The 20,903-nt window shown below is 49.2% G+C and overlaps 5 protein-coding genes across 5 annotated transcripts; 1 reads left to right on the top strand and 4 right to left on the bottom strand.

The window, feature by feature from the left end:
- On the bottom strand, positions 1-1,591 carry DEU56DRAFT_496438 (uncharacterized protein). The gene is made up of 2 exons (XM_041346502.1): positions 1,579-1,591; positions 1-1,519 (listed from the first exon to the last, which is right to left on the bottom strand). Exon 2 carries the CDS (start codon positions 1,318-1,320, stop codon positions 139-141), a length of 1,182 nt encoding a protein of 393 aa, XP_041205924.1. The 5' UTR covers positions 1,321-1,519; positions 1,579-1,591; the 3' UTR covers positions 1-138.
- Positions 1,248-3,929, bottom strand: DEU56DRAFT_817362 (kinase-like domain-containing protein). The gene is made up of 10 exons (XM_041353916.1): positions 3,202-3,929; positions 2,920-3,148; positions 2,800-2,865; positions 2,556-2,749; positions 2,370-2,501; positions 2,161-2,321; positions 2,031-2,105; positions 1,738-1,979; positions 1,579-1,678; positions 1,248-1,519 (listed from the first exon to the last, which is right to left on the bottom strand). The coding sequence occupies exons 1-10, from the start codon at positions 3,630-3,632 to the stop codon at positions 1,482-1,484; spliced, it is 1,668 nt and encodes a 555-aa protein (XP_041205925.1). The 5' UTR covers positions 3,633-3,929; the 3' UTR covers positions 1,248-1,481.
- Positions 3,930-6,116: 2,187 nt separating this feature from the next.
- DEU56DRAFT_817378 (P-loop containing nucleoside triphosphate hydrolase protein) lies at positions 6,117-11,491 on the top strand. The gene is made up of 22 exons (XM_041353917.1): positions 6,117-6,430; positions 6,485-6,557; positions 6,612-6,804; positions 6,856-7,029; positions 7,084-7,267; positions 7,320-7,573; positions 7,628-7,711; positions 7,761-8,894; positions 8,948-8,986; positions 9,046-9,118; positions 9,169-9,296; positions 9,344-9,372; positions 9,427-9,500; positions 9,549-9,631; positions 9,683-9,723; positions 9,776-10,084; positions 10,139-10,443; positions 10,495-10,618; positions 10,671-10,804; positions 10,856-10,911; positions 10,971-11,154; positions 11,213-11,491. Exons 1-22 carry the CDS (start codon positions 6,216-6,218, stop codon positions 11,322-11,324), a joined length of 4,002 nt encoding a protein of 1,333 aa, XP_041205926.1. The 5' UTR covers positions 6,117-6,215; the 3' UTR covers positions 11,325-11,491.
- A 414-nt stretch (positions 11,492-11,905) lies between these two features.
- DEU56DRAFT_758185 (26S proteasome subunit P45) lies at positions 11,906-13,576 on the bottom strand (the record flags this gene model as incomplete). Its single annotated transcript, XM_041350214.1, has 6 exons — positions 11,906-11,946; positions 12,003-12,300; positions 12,355-12,647; positions 12,697-13,096; positions 13,147-13,272; positions 13,343-13,576. The coding sequence occupies 6 exons, from the start codon at positions 13,574-13,576 to the stop codon at positions 11,906-11,908; spliced, it is 1,392 nt and encodes a 463-aa protein (XP_041205927.1).
- A 5,735-nt stretch (positions 13,577-19,311) lies between these two features.
- DEU56DRAFT_817416 (uncharacterized protein) lies at positions 19,312-20,416 on the bottom strand. Its single transcript, XM_041353918.1, has 2 exons — positions 20,204-20,416; positions 19,312-20,151 (listed from the first exon to the last, which is right to left on the bottom strand). Exon 2 carries the CDS (start codon positions 20,142-20,144, stop codon positions 19,659-19,661), a length of 486 nt encoding a protein of 161 aa, XP_041205928.1. The 5' UTR covers positions 20,145-20,151; positions 20,204-20,416; the 3' UTR covers positions 19,312-19,658.
- Between the last annotated feature and the right edge of the window lie 487 nt (positions 20,417-20,903).

The raw sequence follows: 20,903 nt of genomic DNA on the forward strand, positions 1-20,903 counted from the left end.
GCACGCAACGACATTATGTATGTAACGAAAGGCTTTCACTTATGAAAACATTGTTCGTGTGTATGTAGTTGGTAGTTTTCACGCAATTCACGTCTATTAAGCTAATGGAGTCCGAGGTGTGTTGCGGGTGGGAGGGAGCTATTCATTAAGATACGCGAGCATGTGTTTCCTTTCGTTCTCTTCGCGCTTTCGTACCTTTGCAAATCCTCGTCGACCTCGACCGACCTCAGCCCTCTTCCTTCGCAGCTCCTCAGCGGCTCTGATGTGCGAAGCCAACGCCGCTTGGTTATGAGTAACCCGCTTCCTCGACTGCTTATACGGGCCCTCCGTTTTCGCCTTCAAACCAATCCCGAGGCGGTCAGATTTGAGTATCGTCGGAATAGGCGTCAATAACGATTTTTGGGAGTGCGGGTCAGATGTGGTACTCGGAAGAAAAGGAGATTGGTGGAACGATTCAAGGTCGTCTTCGTCTTCTGACTCGGATTGGGTGAGATCGATGACGACGTCGGGTAGTAGGATGTCTCGAGATTTCTGGTCGCCAGCTGGCATACTCGTCCCCCGCAAGGATGGTGCATGCGATATTGGCTCAGCGTCATTAAACATGTGTGCTGGTGATCGGGGGCGCCGAGATCGAGCGACATGTGCACCAAGCCCCTCTCCTTCATTCCAGCCACGCTTCTGCAGTAGGTTAAAGCCTTTATTGGATGGCCCTATTGCCAACCAGACTGGAGGAACAAAACGTTCCTCCGAAGGTAATGGTGGTGGATCTCGTGCAAGGAGGTCTGCCAACGATGGCGCGGGAGAACTAGGTTTGCTAGTTGGTTCAGACTGAAGGGCTCTTTTTATGAACCAATTGTTCTTGGTGGTAGCCTCCTTCTTTAGCTTGGGAGCTTCACTAGTAGGTGTGCTTGACGGTCTGGCTGGTGGTTGGTTCCCCGAGCTATCTCTTGTCAAAGCTCTGTACCACTCAGAGGTCCTGCTATCTGGAGCAGGCGCATTCAAAGATTCTGCATGGGTAAGCGAAATAGCAGAACCCCACTCGTCGTATTGGATGCGCGCGGGAACAAAGGATGGAGGTGGGGCGCGGCGAGCAGCAGAGAAAGTTGGCGCTGTGTTCCACTGTTCCTCTTCGTCTATTGGAATCTGACCCGTCTCCTCCTCTAGCCGCTCTCTATCTGCAGGATCATAGTCTGAACGAATGTGATGAGCGACAGTGGCCATGAGTAATGGTCGCACTGAGCTCAGTGCGACGGTCACGCGTGATGCTGTTATTTGACTAAGCACCAATGACACAATTTGGACAATAACCCCTGTCGTCATCCCCTATTATCAAGAAAAAGTGTCCAGAACTAAGTAATATCCAAAATACGCTGATTGAGCAGTGACTACAGAATGTACGTGCGAGGCGACAACAAATACATGATTCCAGTCCGAAGTGCAAGGTAAGATATCCACCAAATGAGAGAATTTGAGATGACCTATCAACCGATAGGCATGTTGGACCCATTATACGAGAATCCTGTAGCAGACAGGGTGAGTCAGATTTCTTTCATCTACAAGGACACCGTAATGACATACCAGCGAACTGAGCTTGGACAGTGGATGAGAGGTGGGAACCATCAACATAACTGTCGACTGGTGCCTCGGCCGTGAAGACAGTGTCAAAGTTAGAAACATCCTAAGCACCAACGCACTCAACAAACGCGTACTCCCGAGGAAATATGCATATGCACTCACCACAGGACTTGACACACTGGGCTTAAACGGCGGTTGGATCTTTTTCTGCAGAAGCTTCTTGAAGTCAATGTGGTTCACAAAGAATGGGTGTTTCTTGATCTCTTCAGCGCCGTTCACTCCAAGTCGTTTCGAGGGATCTCTGTTGAGAAGACTAGTCAGAATGCTTCGAGCTTCTGTGCCAATGTCAGGGCCGAAGGTGAGCGGATCGGTGAGGATCTTCTGGTACATCTTGTCCGTGACCTCTGAGGTGGGTGAATAACGGCAAGAGACGCGAACGCAGCGATAGCACTGACCATCATAGAAGGGTGGGAGACCGGAGAGCATCTCGTACAGAAGCACACCAAGAGTCCACCAATCAATTGACTTGTCTAAAGCAGATGATGATCAGGAAATCATACGACAGGTGATGAAGTTGGAGCTGACTATATCCTTGACCATTCAGAATCTCCGGTGCAAGATATTCCGGTGTGCCACAGAATGTATTCGTCGTGTCCGAGTCCTTCATATTCAACTTACATAACCCGAAGTCGCATAGCGCGATGTGTCCGGTATAATCCAGAAGGATGTTTTCCGGCTTCAAATCGCTGGATTTTTGATGAGCACAGCGTAAAAGGGGGAGACAGTTGACCTACCGGTAGACGACGTCGAGTTCATGCAAATGTTCCAGAGCCAACAATAGCTCAGCACTGTAGAATCGTGATCGCTCCTCGTTAAATCGTTGTTCACGTTGCAAGTGGTGGAAAAGTTCTCCTCCATTGACAAAGCTAAAGGGTGCACTCGTGAATAACCTCGAAAGGCAAACGTTGAAGTGACCTTACGCAAGTACCAAGTACAGCTTCTGCTCGGATTGGAAACTGAACTTGAGAGGCACGATAAAAGGGTTGTTAACACGCGCGAGCACCAGCCGCTCTGCCAATGTGTGCGTGATTTCTTTTCGATCGACTATATGAGCTTTGCGGATAGTCTTGAGGGCATATATCCGCATGGTATCGCGCTTCCTGACTTGCATCACCTGCAAGAAACGTTAAGCAACACGATTGGCACCTCGATATTGCAGCGCACCTTGCCAAAGCTGCCTTTGCCAATGACAGTGATGAGCTCAAATTCGTCGATCGATAGAGATTGGCCCTGTTATTTCCGTTAGTCGTTTATAGCTCGAACTCAATATATGAAATCACGGACAGAGCTAGGCTGGTATGCCACACCAATCTGAATCTTTCCTTTACCACCCGTCACATCGTGCCACTGATCTTGGCCCACAACGCCAATATTGTCAAAGTCCGGCGTGAACTTGATTCCACCCATGAACACATCATTGCCCATATCATCCGCCAACCCATCACTTCCGACTTTGGGCTGTTCGGTTCGCAAGTAGCATTGTATTGAAATTTCCGAGTTGCGCGACACGTCGCTGGCAGCGAATTCAGGACGAGTAGTACGTGATGTAAGATTTGAACAACTCACAACTGCGCCTGGTACATATACAATGGTTTCTCGAGATCACCACCCAATGGGGTAATTAGGACTTGATTGACTTCGAACTCCATTACCAAGTAGGGTAGCCACCAGCATTGTGTACGCTGGATACTGTCTTTGGCGCCATGGCGCTTCGCGAGTCGCCTTTGTGTTACGCTCGAGGGAGATACAGATGCGGCGAGTTTGGCCTGTTGGGTGGACAGCGCTGCTTGGACAGCAGATGGGACCGTGGTGCCTACAGGAAGAGACAGGTCTTCAGCCCATAGAACGCGTATGCTGAGCAGACCAGTGCGTGAAGTGGGTTTTCCTGAAGGATTGCCCGGGGTCGGAGTAGTCGAGCGCGGAGGCTCGTCGGAGCATCCAGCAGACAAGGTTGCCGTTGAAGCTTTTTTGGTCAATTTCCCGAATCCCTTCAACATGGCGTGTAGGTAGTGGTTATTAATGCTCAGATGAACAAAATAGTGTGTAGGTGAGGCGACGCGAGAGGGTCGGAAGAGATCGATGTGGGGAGGGTAGTTGACTTTTATTTAAAACAAGACAAGTTGATTGTCTCTTTGTTACACTGTAACAGTGAAGCGGTTTACAGTTTATAGAAGTCGGCAACAGCACGTGGCAATGATTACCATCAAGCCGAGTCGAGCCTCGAGCAATCAACAACCAGGTCCACCGGACGTAGCAGCCTCAAGCTACGAGCTCGTCGACAGGGTAGTTTTATTACCAACTATTATTACTCCAGTGCAGAGCTTTCGCTAACCTTTTATTAGAACAAAGTTAACCACCAGGTCTTCCTTCTTTTGTAGGACTGGGCTATCACACGCACGCCTGAGCACCAAAAATATAACAACGGCTTGCAATTGCAGAGCCTCGGCGTCAGTCCTTACGAGTACGTGCTTATCAAACACCCTCTGAATCGGAAGCCATTGCAAGGTGTGTAGTACTTACGACTCCCTGCCGAGGCTCGCATGCTTCAAAAAGTTTTAGCTCAATGATCGCTCGCAACCCCCTAAAACGAGCCTCGACATGCGCGCAGCGTAAGACTTCGGGCAATTCCGCATAAGAAGCCAATTGTGAGCCTTTGAGACTCAGAGCTGACGCAAACACACGCGTACTCCCCCGATCGCGGTGATTATCATATCCCATCGCCTCCACCCCGTCGGAGAACCCAGCGCGCCTAAGAATGGATCGAGAACCGATTTATCGACACAAGAAGCTAAAGGCTCTTCTTGAACGGACCACGGTTGCGAAGAACTTTGATAGTGCAAAATGCCGAGCGACCTGCAACCAATTTACGTGGTCAATTGCACAGATGCAAGGAGGCAGAGAAGTATCCGGCGGCAGTTTGCACCGTGTCTCTTCATTTTTGGGGCGTGTTCTTGGAAATGGCCGGGAACAGCCAGCTGGGGGTTTCCCCGTTACACGCTTGGCGGTGGACTATCGCGGTGCCTGGATCAGCGCTATGATAGAGAGAAGCATGTATATGGAGTTTCCACCGGTACTTTTGAGATACTGGGCAACTGCCAGTGTAGGAACCCTTGACAAAGTTAGCACGGTGATTAATGGAGTACGGGCGTGGATATCCAACGTCCATGGACCTTTGCAGTGGCAAGTTATCGTGTCACATGGTTAGTTCAGGTGTGCGATGGGCAAGGAAAACCAGTAGGAACCGAGAAATCATGATTCGTGAGTCCAATGTCGACGGATCTGGAGCTTGTTTGTATGTCCGCAAATTAAATGATAATGAAACGCTTCGGGGCATAGCAGGCACCTTGGTGTGATGGCTATGATGGTACCATGATGAGTCGCAAGCTTCGGACAATGCTTGATCGCCGGAAATATACCGAATTCCTTCTACTTCGTTCTTCTGCGGGACCGTGAACTCTTATCTGTACCAAAGTCAGCATGAGTCAATGCTGTATGGACTTGAACTATATTCTACAGCCGTAGGCTAATATTTCCAAAGCCGTAATGGTGCCGGCTTTTATCAGGCTGATCTTGAGGCTGCGAATATTGCAAACAAGTCGTTCGATGCGGCCACGATGTGTTAAAACCGAGAAGTTAGGATAATGACGCGTGATCCCAACGGAGAAATACCTTTAGCGCCTGCAACGATGGCCTGATAAAAAGCAATTGATCAGCTGACAGGTTCTGATAAGCAACCCTAGGCCTGATGGCATGAAATAGAGTGTAAGCGCGATACGCCATCAGTCCCTTGCAAGCTTGAAAGGTTGAATGCCGAGAATTTCAGTGGTCGTTGCGTTGCAGTCTGGCAGTTGCCGAATGATGACAAACATAAAATATGATTCGTTAGTCAGGAGTACAGACGTCGCTTAAGCATAAAAAAAGCCCTTAGCCTTTGCATCCGAATCAAGTGGTGACCGTCGGTTAACCTCCGACGGAATAAGCACGATCACGTCGGGACATGTGCCATGATGCATGAGTCTTGAAACCTCTTGGTAGAGAAGCCCAAGTAGGTCCAATAGTCTTTGGTAGTACCTGCTCTCGATGACCTATAATTATTTCAGGTCTTGATGGGAAACGGTCCGACGGGATGATGACATAAGATATTTTGTATTGATTTTGAAATTAAGATCTCCCGGGGCCGTTGATACAATGAATCATGGATGGTAGAGTCAGGTTAGAGCGATTGCTAACCTTTGTTGGTCGAACTAGGGCGGTAAACACAGCAGATGCATCATGCTGCGTAGTATGAAGCTGTGATGGGCTGTCGGTGTACGGGAACTTGTAATAAAGCCCGTGGGTGCGATCGAGTTGCGTCGGCAACCTGGGTCCCCTATGAAGCAAGGCGAGTCAGTTGCGATTCGATGACTAACCACCTTGACGTGAACCGGGCCACGGCACGTCCAACTACTGAGTATATATTAGAAATGCGCAATGCATATCCACACCACCTTACAGATCCCCTCCCTAATCTAAAAAGGTCTGTGTAACTGAGACCTTCCGGTGACCCTCCCTCCCTCTTCCCCTTCTCCTCCCCTCAAATCATGTCGAACACTCACTCCTCCGACACCCCTGCCGAGAAGCGGCCTTCTTCTCAGGACACCCATACATCACAAACAAAGTCAAAATCATCAAAGGCCAGGTTTTTCTCAAGGAATAAAGACACATCCGTCGTGGTCGAGAAGGATCCAGATGTTGCTCTCGATGCCAACCCACCCTCGCAATCCATTCCGCCCGTTTCCTTTTTTTCGTTATTCCGGTGTGTCTTTTTTACATTCAGCTTCGGAGACTCTCAACCTGATCATATACGCAGCTTCTCTAATTCGTTCGAGATTACAATCGACATCATTGGCGTAGTTTCAGCGGCGGCAGCTGGTGCGGCTCAGGTGAGTCTTCTCAATTTTGAATCATGTCACCATTTACGTATCTATCCTTATCAGCCTCTCATGAGTCTGCTATTCGGTAATTTAACCCAAGATTTTGTCAACTTCAGTGTTGCAGAGAGCAATTATACTTCATTGTTACAAAGCGGCGATCCCACTGCCATTGCCCAAGCTCAACAGATTCTCGACACCGCTGCTGCGGGATTTCGCAAGAGTTCCGCTCTAGATGCCTCGTACCTGACCTACATTGGTGAATTTGTCGTCTTTTCGTTTATATCGATATTAATCATATAATGTCTAGGTGTCGGCATGTTCGTGTCCACATATGCGTACATGGCCATTTGGGCTTACACCGGCGAGGTCAATGCAAAAAGGATACGAGAACAGTATCTTAAGGCGGTCCTCCGCCAGGATATTGCTTACTTCGACGATGTCGGAGCCGGAGAAGTTGCCACCCGCATCCAAACTGATACTCGTGAGTTAAGCGTCTACAAATCTTTGTTCTTCTTTATTGACGTGCAACACATAGATTTGGTACAGCAAGGCATATCCGAAAAAGTCCCTATCGTCGTTAGTTTCATTTTTGCATTCCTCACGGGTTTCATTCTCGCATATGCTCGATCATGGCGCCTTGCTTTGGCATTGACGTCCATTTTTCCATGCATCGGTATCACTGGAGTTGTCATGAACAGATTCGTCTCCAAGTATATGCAGTAAGTGTTTCGTTTCCGAGGAATACACGTCCATTTATCTGATTCAATACAGACTGTCTCTCAACCACGTTGCCGAGGGAGGAACCCTTGCAGAGGAGGTCATCTCCACTGTTAGAACCGCACAAGCTTTCGGAGCTCAGAAATTCCTGTCATCTTTGTATGACAAGCACATCGATGGTTCTCGCATTGCTGATTCCAGTGGTGCCATTTGGCACGGCGGAGGACTGGCCTCCTTCTTTTTTGTCATTTATGCCGCCTATGCTCTTGCTTTTGACTTTGGCACTACCCTCATTAATGAGGGGCTCGGTAAGTTCCCATATTCTTGGAGTGATAGAATATTTGTTAATATTGTAAACATAGCCAACGCCGGTGCAGTTGTAAACGTCTTCTTGGCTATCTTAATTGGTTCGTTCTCTTTGGCACTTCTTGCACCTGAGATGCAAGGTGAGTTTTATTATCTTGTATATTTTGCGTCTCCTCATTTATATTTCAGCAATCACTCACGGACGTGGTGCTGCCGCTAAGCTATATGCTACAATCGAGCGTATTCCCGCAATCAACTCTGCCGACCCAGGAGGTTTAAAACCTGAAAAGGTCATTGGCGAGATCACGCTCGAGGACGTTAAATTTAGCTACCCCTCCCGCCCCGACGTCCCTATCCTGAAGGGTCTCAGCATTAATTTCCCTGCTGGCAAGACCGCCGCACTCGTGGGGGCATCCGGTTCCGGAAAATCAACCATCGTCTCACTTATCGAGCGTTTTTACGATCCCTCGAGTGGCTCCGTCAAGCTTGACGGTGTCGATTTGCGGGATTTGAACATAAAGTGGTTGCGATCTCAGATCGGTCTTGTTTCCCAGGAACCCACACTCTTTGCGACGACGATCAAAGGCAACGTCTTCCACGGCCTCACCGGCACCCCATACGAGCACGCCTCTGAAGAAGAGAAGTTCAAGCTCGTCAAAGAGGCGTGTATCAAGTCGAATGCCGATGGTTTCATCACCAAGCTGCCGGAAGGGTACGATACCATGGTCGGCGAACGTGGGTTTTTGTTATCAGGTGGGCAGAAGCAGCGTATAGCCATCGCTCGTGCCATCGTCTCCGATCCCCGCATTCTCCTTCTTGACGAGGCGACCAGTGCGCTTGATACGCGATCCGAGGGCATTGTGCAGGATGCATTGGACAAGGCTGCGGCTGGTCGCACGACTATCACCATCGCTCACCGACTCTCGACGATCAAAGATGCGGACAGGATTTTTGTCATGGGAGACGGTCTCGTTTTGGAGCAGGGCTCCCATGGTGAGCTATTGGCCGATGAGAACGGCGCGTACGCGCGCCTTGTCCAGGCACAAAAGCTGCGCGAGTCGCGTGAAGGCCAGGACCTCGAGAGTACGGCCACAGTTAATGGCGAAGAAGATATGGAGAAGGCCGCTCTGGAAGAGATTCCGCTTGGTCGCCAGAACACTAATCGTTCGGTTACCAGCGATATTGTAAACAAACGCAACGAGGAGAAAGTGAAGGCTCAGACTAATGAAGACGAATACGGTCTATTCTACTTGTTCAAACGTGTGGGAGCTCTTAACAAGGAAGGACGGTACCGCTATGCGATCGGTGCTATCTTTGCTATATGTACGTTGCTTCCAGAGTCCCTCGTTATTTTTTCTGACATGTGAGATGATCAGGTACTGGCGCTGTTTATCCGGCATTTGGTATCGTGTATGGTGAGCAACCCCTGATCCTTGCGTATCTCTGGGTGGGATATTGACACATCTCTCGTTAGGCCAAGCAATTACTGGATTCTCTGCGCCCACGAATGCTCAGAGACGTCTAGATGGCGATCGCAATGCCCTATGGTGTGTGCTCATGCGCATGTATACGAGGTGTCCGCTAAATCCCAACATAGGTTCTTCCTTATCGCCATCTTGTCTGCAATAAGCATCGGCTTCCAAAACTATTACTTTGCATCCTCTGCAGCAATTCTGACGGCTAAATTACGGTCACTCTCCTTCAAGGCCATCCTTCGCCAAGACAGTGAGCATTACAAACTTTTTTCTTCGTTCAAATCTCATGCCTCGCAGTTGAATACTTTGACAAGGATGAGAACAGCGTAAGTTCTTTAATGAGATATGTACATCACACATTTAATGACGGGCCCTTGTAGACTGGTGCACTGACGTCGAATCTGAGCGAGAACCCGCAGAAAATAAATGGTCTCGCTGGTGTCACTCTCGGAGCGTACGTCGACGTTTATTGTAGTGTGGTTTAATACTCACAGCCAAGCAGAATCTTGCAGGCAATCGTCACAGTGATCGCCGGGTCGGTGATTGGTTTGTCCTATGCATGGAAGCCAGCTTTGGTCGGAATGGGTGCGTTGTCCCTCCAACACCGTAGATCTCTTGCTTATGTTCCATATGTAGCATGTATCCCAGTGCTTATATCCACAGGTTACATTCGTTTGGTGCGTAACATTACATTTACTTCGGAACTCGCAAGTATTAACTTATCTATAGCGAGTGGTTGTCATGAAGGACCAGCATAACAAGGCAGCGCATGAGTCATCGGCGCAGCTTGCTTGCGAGGCTGCCTCAGCCATCCGCACAGTCGCATCGCTGACGCGCGAGGAAGACTGCCTACAGCTCTACAGCTCCAGTCTAGAAGAGCCCTTGCGCAGATCGAATCGCACGGGATTGTGGAGCGCCATGTTTTTTGCCCTTTCTCAAGCCATTTCCTTCTTCGTCATCTCATTGATTTTCTGGTACGGCTCGATCCTCGTCTCAGAGCTTCAAATTTCTGTCACGAATTTCTTCATTGCGCTCATGGTACGTTGAGAAAAGACCTCGTTTTTATTTTTTTATTAACTTGTGTCGTGTTAGAGCACAACGTTTGGAGCAATGCAAGCAGGCAATGTATTCGCCTTTGTACCGGATGTCTCGTCCGCCAAGGGTGCTGGTGCCGCAATCATCAAACTCATCGATTCAACCCCAGAGATTGATGCCGAGTCGACTGAAGGGAAGAGTATATCCGGAAAAACCGTCAAGGGCCAAATTCGCTTTGAGAACGTTCATTTCCGCTACCCCACTCGCCCTGGTGTCCGTGTCCTCCGCGGCCTGGAGTTCAAAGTTGAGCCAGGTACATATGTCGCTTTGGTCGGTGCCAGTGGATGCGGTAAAAGTACAGTGTAAGCATCCCCATTTTTTTGACCGTTCGGTAATCTCATGTGGTGCTGCAGTATCCAGTTGATCGAGCGATTCTACGATCCGTTGTTTGGTCAGGTTCTGCTCGACGACGAACCTATCAACGAGTTCAACATTCAGGAATACAGAAAGCAGCTTGCCCTTGTGTCCCAAGAACCAGTAAGTAAATAAAATTCTGCGGGCTGTGCATCTAATCGCATTCAACGTTCAGACGCTCTACGCTGGTACCATTCGCTTCAACATTTTGTTGGGTGCCATCAAGCCAGAGTCTGAGGTGACCCAAGAGGAAATCGAAGCTGCATGCCGCAATGCCAATGTTCTGGACTTTATCAAATCACTTCCCAAGTATGTCTCCAGTCGTCAATTTGCACGAATACCGTACTGATTAATTATCAGCGGCTTTGACACTGAGGTCGGCGGGAAAGGGTCGCAGCTTTCCGGTGGTCAGAAGCGTGCGTGACCGATCATTTTTCTTTTCTCTTCAAAGTACTTATACTTATTCCCCAATCAGAGCGCATTGCAATAGCCCGTGCCCTACTCCGCAACCCGAAGGTTCTTCTGCTAGACGAAGCCACTTCGGCGTTAGATTCGACTTCTGAGAAGGTCGTACAGGCGGCTCTTGATCAAGCCGCAAAGGGTCGCACGACGATAGCAATCGCACATCGTCTCTCGACGATCCAGAATGCTGACTGCATGTGAGGAGTGCATCATTAGTGTCCCAGAAACAATCGTACTGATGCTTTTCTTTCGCAGATACTTTATCAAGGAAGGCCGTGTCAGTGAAGCTGGCACTCATGACGAGCTCCTTTCACTAAAGGGCGACTACTACGAATATGTCCAACTGCAAGCATTAAGCAAGAAATAGGACGTTTACTCATAGAATACCCTTACACACATTACGATTTTTCAGTCGTTACGCTATTCTCATCTCTGACGGATATCAACTCTATAATAATGGATACACCGATTGCGAGTAGTTAATAAATTACAGCTGTTTGCAATACATGATGACAGTTGTCGTTTGTTCGTTCACATGTCGAGGCCAAAGTGGCGTTGAAAATGATTATGGTACTCTCTTCACCAGTTGCAAGACCCGCAACACGACCCTTAAGCTTCACGCCCAACTGTGTTGCTGGTAATCAGTTCTATCACAAGTTGAGACGGTTGAACGTTGAGGGGTTCTTAATAACGTTCAGCTGCACAATTGCCAATAAAATGTTTGTACGTGGAAAACAAGTTGAAGGATCTTCGTCTGCTCAAGGAATCCGGGAACAAGCGGCGTTTAGCTCGTGCAATTAATAGCTGGCGAGAGCAACAATATTACAGGAGAAGCATTCGCACCCCCTCGGCATAGCACAAAGCTGACGATGGGGATGATAATGGCATAGGTGAGAATCTGCGTGTAAAAATCGAGTCTATCACAAAGAAATGAATAGATAGGTCGACCTATGCAAAGTACATCAAATTGTTCTTCTTCTTGCTTTGCACTATACGACACCGTTAGAAAGTTATCCAAGATAGTCGTCGCAAGTAATCTACTTACCCTCAGCAATCCCGCTTAGGAAATGTTCATGCCCAAGCTTGGTAGCGCCCTCACGCAGGGCGATCATACCAGCCTCCACACACGTTGCTTTCAACTGAGCGCCATTGAACTCGTCCGTGCTACGCGCCAACTCTTCGAAATTTACGTCTGGGCTAACAGTCATCTTCCGTGAGTGGATTTCGAGGATACGGGCGCGAGCGGTCTCGTTTGGTAATGGAAACTCGATTTTGCGGTCCAAACGGCCTGAACGGAGAAGGGCGGGGTCGAGGATGTCGATACGATTTGTCGCTGCGATGACCTGGACAATAAGAACTGAGCAAAGACATTTCAAGTCGATGGTAAATAACATCACCTTGATTCGCTGGTCGCTCGAGAAACCGTCAAGCTGGTTCAACAATTCTAACATCGTTCGCTGCACTTCACGGTCACCACTCTTTTCTGAGTCGAAACGCTTTGTTCCAATAGCGTCCAATTCATCAATGAAGATGATTGCAGGTGCTTTCTCTTTGGCAAGTTCGAATGCATCGCGAACAAGTTTGGCACCGTCACCAATGAACATCTGAACGAGTGAAGGACCGGCAAGTTTAAGATAGCAAGCCTTCGTTTGCGCGGCACATGCACGGGCAAGGAGAGTTTTCCCAGTACCTATTGAAATATAAGTAATGGCGCGCGTGTAAATGATATGCATACATACCTGGTGGCCCGTACATCAAACAACCTTTCGGTGGTTTTATGCCCAAGGTCTTAAACTTGTCTGCCTGCTCCATCGGTAGAACGATGGCTTCCACCAGCTCTTCAATTTGCTTCTCCAAGCCACCAATGTCGGTGTAGGTTTCTGTTGGACGTTCGTCAACCTCCATTGCCTTGACGCGTGAATCATATTCAGTCGGAAGCTTGTCGAGAATCAGATAAGAGTCTTTGTTAACACCAACAAGGTCGGAAGGTTTCAACTGGTCGGCAGGCACGAGACCAATAAGAGGAAGGAAAACGGTTTGTCGAGTGGATGTCTTCACGACGGCACATTTGCCCTTGCGCATTGAGTCCAGGTCACGATTTGCTCCATCCTCCTCTGATTCAGGATCAACGTCCAAGACCTATGACAGTTGAACAACCGCATATAAGCATCTAACCTGGTAGCGCGTACCTCCACCACATTTCCAACAAGATACGGCAAGACTTTATTTTGCTTTATTTTCTCCCCATTGTCGCGTATCTTCTCCTTCATTACGCTTTGCTCGTGTTGCAATCGCAGCGTGTCCGACTTCATAACCTGTGTCAGCAGGACAAAGTACTCTAAAGTTGAGCTCTGGGGAATTTATTGCAAGATACAAATCACGCACCTTTATATCATTATCAATGAGCCGTATTCTGGTCAAAATCTCGTCTGTTGTCAAAGCCTTTATCTCCTCTGGAATGTCATCCCAAGTCTCTTCTGCGGGTTGATCTGGCGTTGTGTCCATTTCAGCGGCATCCTGAGCTGGCGAAGGAGAAGTTTCTGGCTGCTGTGGTGCTTCCGGCTTCTCCACGGTGTTACCTGCAGGAGGGTCTGATGGAGGCTCAGGAGCTGAAGACATGTGAATTAAAAGGCGGGTGGTAGAGATTGATGACGGTGCTGAACTGAGATGCTCGCCGACGCGTAACTCCTCCCATAAAGGGAAATTGGAGCACACGCAGGCGGCAGTACAAACAACCTTCGTTGGCTAAATCTTTAGGGTTCATTCAATTCAACCCGGTTCGTGCATCCTGACTCCGTGCACTGTGATATCGACGCAGCCCCGATCTTGCAAGTTATTCACATCTTGAAACTTAGTAGCTTGAAGCACTGCTGTATACAACGGCGTATGCAAATGTAACTCGCAAGCACCTTTAACACTCGAGATCACCGTGACTCTTGTCCTCTAGCAGTTCAACTTTCAGTGGTCACCGGCGCCAAAGGGAGGGCAAACGACTCAGGAGCCATTGACGTGGCGATGCAGTGTGATGGCCACGTCGCCCATCGGATGGGACAGCACACGTAGTAGAGGACTAGTGTTTTTGTCAAGCAAGAAGATTCTAAGAAACATATGACATACATTTAATGAAACCTTGTCGACGGTATTCTGAGGTGAACGAATCAGTGTGCCGTGTGAGGCTTTTGTTGAGACCCAAAACACACCTCCTCCTGGGAGGATAAGGTCAGTTTGGTGGGGGTCGACACGCATTCAAACATACATTTTCTAACAGAAGGTCGCCGAGGTCGGCTTCGCTGACGATAGCAGAGACATCCCATATGTACATGTAGCCGTCGTTGCACCCAGTCACCAGCAATTTTCCATCTGCTGAAAAAGTCGCACATGCTGCATAGCCGTCGTGGTGGAGGGGTGGTCCAATAGGTTGATTGTTTGCGAAGTTCCATAATTGCACTGTCTGCTCGAGACCCGATACGCTTGCAAGGATGCGTTCGTTTGGAGATAGTGAAATCACGTTTATACTGTCATCAATGTGACTACTGTAGAGATACGACACTAGGTTCGTCACAGGTCACAGCCATCAACGAATCGAACCTATTTGGTGTGACTGTCACACCAATTTTTTGGGGGCCGAAGCTAATTTGTGACACGTGGTAAAAACATACAGAAAAACATACAAAAAACATACAAAAAAACATATAAAAAACAACAATGCCCAGCTAGATTCTACCTGTTACTTCTCAACTTTACAATAAGACATGAATCAGACAAGAAGCCTTGACAAAATCACGATTTCCGAAGCTATTTTTTATGTGGTCACAGGTGACAGGGTAATTCGAAGCTGTGACACTAAGCGTGACTTTGTCACGTGCTGCACGTGACGAAGCTAGTGTCGTATCTCGATTCTCTACAGTATTCCAGCGTTCAAGTTTGAGAAACTCGATTTGCCAGGTGGCGGTGTCGAACTTCCATCTACCAGTAATGAGTGTCTTTCCGTCCTTGGTCCATGCCAGGCATACCGATAAAACCCCCCGTGTAGTGTTTTGAGCAATTCGCCTGTGTTGGCGTCCCATATTTTCAGCCCGTACTGGGCCCCGTCTGTCGCAATCATCTCGCCATCGGGTGAGTAGCTGCAAACCGGCCACACGTGGTCGGCCCTTTTCTTCGACATTAATGTTGCTAGTATTAATATCGTCTTACCGTTCTCGACATCCCACACTCTGATTGTGCCGTCCAAGGATCCGCTCACCACTCGCTGTCCGTCTGGACTCCAGCACACAGACTGTACCCAATTTGTATGCCCCGTCCATTTTTTGATGACCTTGCCCGTGTCGATGTCCCACAATCTCACTGCACCATCCTCACTCCCACTTGCTATTGTCTTGCCACCTGGAGACAATGATATACTCCTCACAGGCCCACTCCCTTCGTCCGTCCAGGCCTCCCCGACCTGTGCTCCACTCTCCAAGTCCCAGACTCGAAGTGAGGAGTTATAGATTGGACAGGTGATGACCCGCTTTCCACCAGGCAGGCGTAAGATGCCACTGACAACATGGAAGTTTGCTTCCATTCTTTTATCAGGCGGTACCATTGATATTTTCTGCATTGGAGCGGCAGGGGAAGTCATGATTCCTGCTCGAAGACGTCACCTAGGACAATGTCGGCTCCTACCTCCAAAAGCTACGCGAGTAGTGTCACTTACTCACAGTTGCTCCACTTGTGTGTGTATGGTATGAAAGCCGCGACGGAGTGGACATTTTCTTCGGTGCACAAGTGTAGTTGGGATGCAGATCGTTGTTGGAGTTATGGGTGTGTCTTTCATGTTGTATCCTGTTGTTTGCTTCACAGCTTGAATTCGGGCTGTCCGCATTAAGCGCCCAAGTCTGATTTTCTAAAAATATGCGCACTTTCTTCGATCCGATAGAGAACAGCGAAAAGGAAAGAGGCTACACCTTTTAGACATCATATACCGGTTCGCTTCTTGAACTCCCTAGGTGACTGAGACTGAGACTGAGACTGAGTTCAAGTCCGAATCAGACAGCCGGTCGAGACGTCTTGGTTGTACACCACGCAAAGGTCGCATGGCCACACCTTGGCACCTGCAGCGCTCATGCACTCTGGAAAAATTATATGGCGGGAAATCGCCGCGAGATCGGCGTAGTGTGTTAAAACGCAGGAAATGATATTGGGAGGGAGGGTGCGTATGCGCGATGGGGTGAGAGAACGATCCAGTCCAAGGATGTACATACTTGCTATGGGTACCCGAGGATAATTCACGCCCTGCTGCTTCACATACTTGGCACACGTCAGGACCCTACGTTTGGGAAGCGCGGCTATTGCGTTAAAAAATGGGCTAGAATGAGTCGTGGCAATTGCTGAAAGGATGGTGAGTGGAAGATCAAATGTTAACGGCACATATGCGGGCGTAAATATGAATATGGGTGTCAATTCTTCAAATGCAGTACACATATGGAGCAGAGCAGCAGAATGGAAGTTGTAGCGGAGCAGACGGAGGGAATGAAGCCGCGGGCAGCATGATGAAGGGTAAGAATATCTTGCTCCGTGGTCTCTGCTGTCCCGCAAATAAAAGCACGTTAGAAAATATGGCCTTGGCCACATTGACTACGCGAGGTCATACAATCAGACTTTGCGTCACATCTGTTGCTTTCACTCTGAATGGGTCAGGGTATGATAAGCACACAGAGGTTTGTGGCTATGTTCAAGCGAGCTCGCCGACGCCTAAATATGCAGTACTGCGGATGTCCATTGATGAATGGAGGAGCCTGGACTTGTCCTGGGCTATCATTCTCTTCGAGTATAATGTTTCACTCGCAACGGTAAGCAATATCGAATGCGATGCACTGCATTGGTGTCACGACAAGGAAACGAGCTTGATGGAGTACCAAACGATATAGATATAAAGACTGCAACGAAGATAAAATAATTGGCCACATACTGCAGTATTAATGCCCATTAGCATGCGGGGGAGATGCGCAACAGAGGAAAAGTACGAGACGACCCCACCACGGGATAGGTGGTGACTGCGCAGCTGCTGCACCAGGTGTGGTAGTGTGAGTACCTGGAGCAGGAGGTGTCGTGGAGGTCGAGGCTGTGGCAGGCTGAGTTTGTGATGATGACGCCTGGGTTTGGCCGTGCAATTGGCCTTGCTGCCGCGGCCGCGGCCGTGGAGCAACAGCCAATGGCTGCAGATCAATCATTCAACAACGGCGATGGGAAACACACGCGAAAAAGTACGTACCTTTCTGTCTTGTACTGTAGGAACATCGACGATACGAGGCCCACGATGAGAGAAGATGGACCGTCTTGAGCGATGCTGGAGTTCGGTTGCTCCATCGTTCTTGGAGTGAGAGTGACGGAATAGCGATGAAAAGCCGCTGAATAGTGCACGCGGATTCGAAGAAGAGGAATGGTGATGGGAACCTGCTGCGGAGGACTGAGAGCACAAAGATCAGAATGAGAACTGGTCAACAAAAGCAGATGACTCACCTGGGCGCTATCAAAAAATCCTGGCGGTACTCGGCGGGCATGAACAGCTGGACGTCGCGTAGCATCTCTCTAGAATATCTTTAAAATGGTTTAAAAGCTTTGAGAAACTCGTCACATACGGTCCTCAACGATTTTTGAGCTGGGACCTGCAAGTGGGAGATCAGTATAGTTTTACCTAAGAACATGCATGGGATTTACATGAGAAATAGGCAGGAGGAGGTCTTCAAGGCCAGCTTTTTTGAGGATGGCATGAATGTCCCATGTGTACGCATTTCCGTTGTGGCAACCAGTGACTAGCACTTTTCCATCAGCAGAAAGGGCCGCGGAGTGCACATTATCTTCATGCTGGAGGGGTGGTCCGATCTGGAGATTCGTGTCGAGATTCCATAACCGCGCAGTTTCATCCCATGATGCACTTGCAAGGAGGCGGTTGTTTCGAGACAAGGAGATGGCGTAGACATTAATGTGTGTGTGACCCTCAAGAACAGCACTCCGCTCCCAAGTGGCTGTGTCGAAAATCCTAATCAGGTCAAATGAACCGGAGATAAGCTTCTTTCCGTCCGACGTCCATGCCAAGCACCGAACTCCAATATCTATATCATGTTTGAGTGTGGTGATCAACTCGCCCGTCTTGCTATCCCAGATCCCGACTGCATACTCGCCGTCTCCGCCCGTTGCAATGTATTCGTTATCAGGGGAGTACATCACTGCGTTCGCCCACTTGTGTCCGGTTTTGATTTCTAGGACAGATTTGCCGCTCTCGACATCCCAGACTCGTGCCGTCCCATCCCAGGATCCACTCGCTATTCGCTTACCATCTGCACTCCAGCACAATGCACACACGACATGGGCGTGTCCCATCCATTTGGACATTACCTTCCTCGTCTCGACATCCCACAACCTCACTGTCCCGTTATCGCTTCCACTTGCAACTGTCTTGTGGTTTGGAGACAATGCCATGGACCACATTCCTGATTCATCCTCTTTCCAGTCCTCACCTATCTGTGCACCGCGCTCTAGGTCCCATAGACGGAGTGAGCCGTCCACTGAACAGGTGATTATGCGTCGTCCGCTGGGCAGATGGACAACACCGTTTACCCAGTTGGTATGACCTTGCATGGTCTGGCGTGGCGTGGTCGCTGGCGTCTTGCTGGTAGAGGATGACATGGTCGGCGCTGGGGGTTCCATGTACTGCAGATTGGGGACTATCTATGCGAGAGATGTCTGCCGAGATTCTTGATCCAGACCGGCTTATCAGACGGCAATGGTTATTGGTGAGTTCAGGGGCCTACTTCTTGTTAACGTTTGTCAGAAGCACATAAGCTCACGAGACAGCCTACTTACAGGAATCTAGTTCTCACCTAGAAAACGCTTCGGGACCGTATATGCACCACTTGGAGCGCCGTTATTTGAGAACGTGCTACAAATCTTGGCGAGTATCCGAAGTCACTGGTAAGCAAGTGGTCAGCTTTAACCTGTAGAAGAGCCTACAGTATCAATCACGAGAGGTACCGTTCAGACGAGCCCAGTGCTCAATCACCAACGATCAATGGATGTCTAGTTGGGAGAAGAGGAAGTTGGGCGCTCGTTCGGTCAAGCCGTCTTTTCTTAATTAGGTGCGTGCCATGCGTCAACCTCGTGTTCGATTCACAGCTTCATTGCTGTGTGGATGAAGCGCTCTGGAGAACTAATAAGACTCGGCAACAGAGTCAGCACTGAGCGCTTGTGGCGTATTATTAACTCAGAGGCTGAGCCGCTGAGCATGCTGGAACAGTTTCTTTCAAGAGATGTTATGATAACATTTCGTTCGCTCACTCAGACTCAACTGAACACAGTACACTCTAATTCTTCAGTACTGCGTCGTCCGCGACATAATCTTCTTCAGCGGAGAAACAGAACGGCCAGTCACAGCGCAGATAGCAGGTCGAGACGTCTTGGTTGTACACCACGCAAAGGTCACATGGCCACACCCTGGCACTGACATCATACCAGCGCTCATGCACTCAGGGAAGGGAGGGTGCGTGTGTGCAGTGGGGCAGGGGAACGATCTAGTGCAAGGATGTACATACTTGCGATCGGGTACCCAAGGGATAAATGCAAACGGAATGATTGGTGCACGGGATATACAGCACCATGATTTGCAGCCAGGACGTGTTTCTAGCGATAGTTGAAATTAGAATCGAGGCTTCATGCCATAGTGTTACAACCAACCCGAGATTGAGGAGGTTGTGGCATTCAAATACGCAGTCTTAACGCGAACAAAGAGATAACAGTTATTACAGAAGAACCGGACCCACAGATGAAATAGGTGTCCATATGCTGCAGCATCAATGTCCATCTGCATTCGGGGGAGATGCACAACAGAGAAAAAGAACGAAACGAGCCCGCAATGGAAAGGGCCGTGGCTGCGCGGTAGTATGAGTATCAGGAGCAGTAGGTGTCGTGGATGTCGAGGTGGCAGCAGGCCGTGTCTGCGATGATGACGCTTGAGGCTGGACTTGGCCGTGCGATTGGCCGTGTTGCTGCTGTGCTGGTTTCTCAACGTATTGAGAAGATGCACAACAGAGGAAAAGCACGAGATGAGCCAACAATCGAAGAAGTCGCGACTGCACAGGCCTTGTACCTGGTGTGGTAGCACCAGCAGGCTGAGTGTGTGGGCGGTTTGGTAGCGGCCGTGGAGCAACATATAATGCCTGCATGGGTATCATCAGATACCAGAAGTTGACACACTAGAGAACGACATGCCTGCCTGTCCCGCACTGCAGCTACTTCGACAACACGAGGACGCCACGGGCGTTGTGGGAGTGCTATTTCTTCGTTGATGTGGGGTTGAGCGCGGAAGAGTGAGGACAGACGATCGATGAGTGTATTTGAACGTGAACCCGAATGTGTTGTGGGATGAGTTTCGGTTTCTTCTTCGGTGTTGGGTCGAGAGCGGGGACGTAGTGAGGACAGTCGAGCGAGGAGCGCATGTAGATTTAACCGCGAAGGCGTGGATGGTGGCTGAGGGTCGCTTGCTGCATCATTTTCAGGTGGAGAACGGTGAATGACTGAGGACAGGCGAGCGAGGAGCACCTGTAGATGTAACCTCGAATACGTCGGGGGTTGTGGAAGTTCGGTCGCTTCATCATTGTCGTGTCGAAAGCGGTAGAGGAGCGAGGAAAGACGAGCGATGAGTGCACTTGCAGAGGAATGAGGGTGGGCACCACCCGTTTGGGAGGGCTGAGAGGACAACGATCAGGGCAAAAACTAAATAATAAAAATGATGACGCACGTGAACTTCGGCCTCCATGCTGTCAAAAAACCCAGGTGGGAGTTCATCGACATGACCCCCGGACTCGTTGTGACATCGCGTAGCATCAGCCTGCAACGTCAATGCTATAACCACTGAGCAGGTTCACAAACACTCCACCTACTTCCAAAAATGACTTGTCACTTAGCGAAG

This window comes from Suillus clintonianus, assembly GCF_016758775.1.
Source record: "Suillus clintonianus strain FC179 chromosome Unknown DEU56scaffold_64, whole genome shotgun sequence".
Classification (NCBI taxonomy): domain Eukaryota; kingdom Fungi; phylum Basidiomycota; class Agaricomycetes; order Boletales; family Suillaceae; genus Suillus; species Suillus clintonianus.

Coding starts and splice junctions, on each gene's coding strand:
- DEU56DRAFT_817378 (XM_041353917.1), top strand. CDS start 6,216: ATGTCGAACACTCACTCCTCCGACACCCCTGCCGAGAAGCGGCCTTCT. Junction 8,895..8,947: donor CGGTGCTATCTTTGCTATAT/GTACGTTGCTTC, acceptor TGAGATGATCAG/GTACTGGCGCTGTTTATCCG. Junction 10,619..10,670: donor CCCTTGTGTCCCAAGAACCA/GTAAGTAAATAA, acceptor TTCAACGTTCAG/ACGCTCTACGCTGGTACCAT.
- DEU56DRAFT_817362 (XM_041353916.1), bottom strand. CDS start 3,632: ATGTTGAAGGGATTCGGGAAATTGACCAAAAAAGCTTCAACGGCAACC. Junction 2,866..2,919: donor TGGCATACCAGCCTAGCTCT/GTCCGTGATTTC, acceptor CGGAAATAACAG/GGCCAATCTCTATCGATCGA. Junction 2,322..2,369: donor GAACTCGACGTCGTCTACCG/GTAGGTCAACTG, acceptor TCAAAAATCCAG/CGATTTGAAGCCGGAAAACA.
- DEU56DRAFT_817416 (XM_041353918.1), bottom strand. CDS start 20,144: ATGTTGCTCCACGGCCGCTACCAAACCGCCCACACACTCAGCCTGCTG.
- DEU56DRAFT_496438 (XM_041346502.1), bottom strand. CDS start 1,320: ATGACGACAGGGGTTATTGTCCAAATTGTGTCATTGGTGCTTAGTCAA.